At 51.5% G+C, this 4,494-nt stretch overlaps 1 protein-coding gene across 3 annotated transcripts; it reads right to left on the bottom strand.

Annotated features, from left to right (window-relative positions):
- Nucleotides 1-358: 358 nt before the first annotated feature.
- Nucleotides 359-3,442, bottom strand: LOC135638709 (GATA transcription factor 6-like). 3 transcript variants are annotated; one of them, XR_010496698.1, is made up of 4 exons: nucleotides 3,218-3,442; nucleotides 2,678-3,025; nucleotides 1,427-2,547; nucleotides 359-1,251 (listed from the first exon to the last, which is right to left on the bottom strand). XR_010496698.1 is itself a non-coding variant. In XM_065152008.1 (3 exons), the coding sequence occupies exons 1-3, from the start codon at nucleotides 3,425-3,427 to the stop codon at nucleotides 1,804-1,806; spliced, it is 1,302 nt and encodes a 433-aa protein (XP_065008080.1). In that variant the 5' UTR covers nucleotides 3,428-3,442; the 3' UTR covers nucleotides 1,253-1,803. The 3 variants fall into 3 exon arrangements, 1 of the variants encoding a protein (XP_065008080.1); XR_010496697.1 differs by lacking the exon at nucleotides 359-1,251 and having other exon boundaries at nucleotides 1,253-1,609; nucleotides 1,697-2,547; XM_065152008.1 differs by lacking the exon at nucleotides 359-1,251 and having other exon boundaries at nucleotides 1,253-2,547.
- Nucleotides 3,443-4,494: the final 1,052 nt, after the last annotated feature.

Below are 4,494 nucleotides of genomic sequence, written 5' to 3'. Positions count from 1 at the left end.
TAATCGGTTAAACTGAGCACAATTAGAATTCAGAACAAGAAATACCAGCCGATCACAAACCGGCCATCAGACGCATCACACCTTGAATGGACGGCTAACATCTTCCTCCGCTTTACGTTGATGAAACGTAGGCCGTCCGAAACCCCGTCGGATTTGAGCCACGACAATAGTCGCACCTGGTGATCAGCCGTGGATGGATGACCGCTAAAATTCGTGCTGCCATCATTCAACATCGCGGGAAGTAATACTGGGGAATATGTCAAAACATTCCTGTATATATATATATATATATGTGTGTGTGTGTGTGTGTGTGTGATAATAAAATTGAAATTGATTTCACATAAAATATTGCCTAATAAGAGGACGCAATTGAAACATTATTTATTGTAAAAAGATATAACCGTTGTTAGTAAGTTGAATCACATCTTAATTGTTTGGAGGTGGCTGAGAGTGAGATGGAGTGGGCTTTCCATCTCCATCCAACCCAACCAACATGGCATGTGGAATGTTGCGATCTAACGCAACTCACTTCACGCAATCACTGTCATCCAACCAAGCAAACGGAAATGGATTCCACGCCAAGTCCATGAGCAGAGCTGCTCCATCATCACAGCCCTACTCGTTGTACGCGGTGCCACTGATGCGAGATCCCACCACCACCATCCTCTCTCGAGGCTTCTCGGCAAAGCAGCTCCGACAACATAATCACACCCCTAAAACAAGCCTTCTTTGGTTTCTCTCCTCGTCGCCTCTGTGTACGCTCAAACACGCCTCCCTAAAAAGTCCACTGTCACTTGATGATTGCATCGAGTAGGGAATGCAAATGACTTCAGCGATATAATGTCGACTAGTAGACAAAGAGATGGAAAGATCCTTGAATCAGTCTGTGTTGTTTGAGATGCATCATCATCACATGGTGTGCAGGAAGCTTCCATGTCCAAACGAAGCTTTTCAGGTGGAGGATGGCGAGACCCCACTCGTCGCTTGCCTTGCACGCCATGGCACATGACTCGCTCGGTCCTGCGCCGACTGCAAGCAGCGCGTCATCCACTCTTTCCGGTGATCACAGCTATGCGTGCGCGTTGAGCAGTTCGTTAGTTTACCCCTCGGAGGACGAACGGGTAAAAGAAGAAGACCGTCTGGTTTGATCTTTGAATACATCGTTTGACGTCGACGTTGCCCCCACGGCGTTGCGTTAGGTTGGGATTGGATGGAGGTGAGTGATGCCAAATGAAAACATCCAGACTTCAGCTGAGAAAAGAGATCAACCCACGTAGAACATTTAATGTGCACAAGAACAACAAAGAAACAGTCCTGAGAACCCAAACAAAAGAAGAAACGGGGACAGAAGAGGAGCTAGAAACGAGAAATATCAGATGCTCAGAAACTAAAACCAGCACACTAAGGTTGATGCCGATCCATCTACCTCTCTATGATCAATATGGTGGCACACAACACTTTCCTCTTTGGGCAGAAACGAGCAGTCTGGTCAATCATCTTCATGTTCATGATAACCCACTAAAATTTTGTTCTGTCTCTACTCCCCCCATTCACTTTGTCTCGGTGAAAGCACAGAGGTGAATAATGGAAAGGTGCCTCTCCCTATAACCTAACAAGTGAAGCGAGAACCAGTTATAAAGCTGAAGCTAGCAAAAGCTAAAGGAAGCATAGGACCCAAGAGAAGCTAAACCGCTACCTAAAAGAGAAGAACAAAATCCAATCTGTTACAGAGAGACTGCGCCTAAAAGGGAGTCCGACATGTACACTCGAACCGGATGCTGGGCCGGACGGGCGCCACCGGGCTCAGAAGGAGGCGACGGGGGGCGCGACAAGCTCCGCCTCCTTCTTCCGGCGCATCTCCAGCACCTTGCGGTGGCTGTTAGAGTGCATGTGGCTGACGAAGGTGGGGCTGCAGGCCGGGCGGTACTCTGGGAGGAGACGGCCGGATTTGAAGCGGACGCCGCAGGCGTTGCAGAGGGTCTTGGCGCCGAGCGGGCCGGCCCGCCACTGCGGCGTCTTCTGGACACCGCAGTGGCTGCACCGCCGTTCGCCGGAGGCGGTGGAGGAAGATGGTGGCGGCGCTTTGGGCTTGCGGCCGCGTTTCTTCGGGTTCTGCTTCTTGGGCGGCGTCGGGTGGTCGCAAAGGAGGAAGCTTTGGTCGACGGCGAGAGCGGAGGGGTCGTATATGAGGAAAGGGGAGGAGGAAGACGTGGAGGAGCATGAGGAGGCGGAGGTAGTGGTGGAGGACGAGGAGGAGTCCGAGAAGGGGAGCGGGCCGGACATGGACCAGGCGGCAGCGGCACTGCGGAAGCGCTTGCTCCGCTTGGCCTTGACCGGAACCGCCGCTTCGGTGGAGAGAGCGCAAACGGTAGGACCCGAAGAGGGGCCTTGACCTTGCGGCACGGCGCCGCGGGCTTGGCGGTTCTCACTTTGGGCGTCGCTCGGCGGTGGTGAAAGGGATGCAACGCCGGAACACGGTGGTGGGAACTCCGGGATGGAGTCGTCGATGATGAGGGAAACCCACTCCAGTTCTTCAGCATCATGCGCCTGAAGGCAGCAAAGCGAAACCCCTCAGGATGCATAAAAAACCACTCTTTTCGACATAAAAAATCGCAACTTTAGCCTTGTTTTGCTGTCATTCCAAAGAAGAACAACAACAACAAAGAAGAAGACTCACCGGCAGACAGATATCCGAAAGAGGAGGCGGTGGTGGAAGCTCGAAGGTTAGACCCGAAGAGGAGGAGGAAGGAGAAGAAGAGCGCTCTGTCTCATTATGCGTTGCTTCCGCGTCGGTTCCAAATTCTCTCCCAGCTTCGTCCTCCTCCGCTTCCATCTCGTTCTCCGCGAACTCACCCAGGTTAAGGAGGTCGTCGACAGAGAACCCCTCACCTACCAGGTTCCCTCTTTCAAGAAACCAACCCGCCTCCTCGCTCAAAACCCCCTGGTTCTGCTTCTGCTGCCCCGTGTACAGAAGCTCCGGCCTCGAAGTGGCCCTCAGCGCTTCCATGCCGGTTTCTTTCTCCACCTGCAACGCGACCAAACCTCTTAGACCTCCGCAATTAACACCGAAAATACGACCAAAGCAAGAAACCAAGGTTTTTACTCCAGAACGAAACGTAGGAGCAGAAGAAAAGAAGAAAAGTTCCATCTTTCCTCTCATTCCCCCCATCCCCACAAAGATGAGATTTTTAACATATTTGCTGGCGTTACATCCTACCTGAGGGCAGTGGGAGCAAGCCGAGGTTGGTACAGGCGCAAGACGCGAAGGGCGCGGTGGCGAAGGGCTGAAGAAGAGTGACGCAACAGCAGAAGAGGAGAAGGAGGAAGAAGAAGAGGAGGAAATGAGCGTTCGGTGGGGCATTGAATGGCTGCCTAAGTCCGTGTGCGTAACAAATGCCCTGTTACACACCCCCACCCCCACCCCCATTTACCTTTCCTCCCACTTTCCTTTTCCCTTAATTTAATGCCAAACTCAAAATCTCAGGACGCGCTTCCCATTGCCTTCACCCATTTTGTTTCAGAAAACAAAGCTTCGGGACATGTCTTATGGTCCCCTTTCGATAAATAAAGGTCGCCGGCAAAAACGTTTCCGAGATTTCTCGAAAGCAAATCCCAATTTCTGAAACAATTCTGGGCTTATTCTTCGAAACACAAAAAACACTATCCCCATCCGATGCATACACCCCCCATGTTCGCATATCTTTCGAGTGACACCACCACATGGCCTTTTGCCACGGGGGAATGAATGCGGCCAACCATAATTCCCTGCTTTAAATAACATAGAATTCGTCAAGATTGACGCAACCCTGATCCTGTAGATCGAATCGCCTGCCCGTGTTTCCAATTATATCCTTGTGAGCGAGCAAAAGAGAGCAGCGGCAGCCTTTTGTCGCTGCTAGACTGATTCCATTCGTACCCGTATCGTAATTACACTGCCATGACGAGGCTATTGTGGTAATAACACCAGAAAAATTAATCTCTTTAATTGATTTCCATCACGCACTTACGAAGGGCGCGGCGAGGATTCCGCGCCATTTGACGATGTTGCCCCTTTATTCGTTCCGCAGACGACAAGCGACGCGGTGGTCCTGCACGCCTCGGTGCGGTCGCCGGGCGAGGCGCTTTCGGCGAGGATATGCAGGACATTCTCCGTCAATCCTAAGGGTACGAAGGGGAATAAACTGCCCGGGGTGTTTGGTTCGGCGAGTCAAACGGGTCGCTTTCCGAGCCGGCGGCCGGTCCGACACGTCAACCTTCCACGCGTCGGCTTCTTAGTGGACGAGATTCGGTCCGGCTGATGCCCGAGCCTTTGGAGCCACGCGGCGGTGTTCGAAATTTAAACGCAAGCGGAGCGTGATGGAATCATGTCGCTATGTTCGAGTTAATTTATTTTATCGAATTAATTAATTGTCTTTTTTTGTTTTTGGATTTGAAGAAAATTTACGATCCGTGATTGTTGATGATGACTCACGTACTCGAGCCAGAGGAAAGCCG

Source organism: Musa acuminata, chromosome BXJ3-5 (genome assembly GCF_036884655.1).
Source record: "Musa acuminata AAA Group cultivar baxijiao chromosome BXJ3-5, Cavendish_Baxijiao_AAA, whole genome shotgun sequence".
NCBI classification, from domain to species: domain Eukaryota; kingdom Viridiplantae; phylum Streptophyta; class Magnoliopsida; order Zingiberales; family Musaceae; genus Musa; species Musa acuminata.
This window is presented reverse-complemented; position numbering and strand designations above follow the sequence as displayed.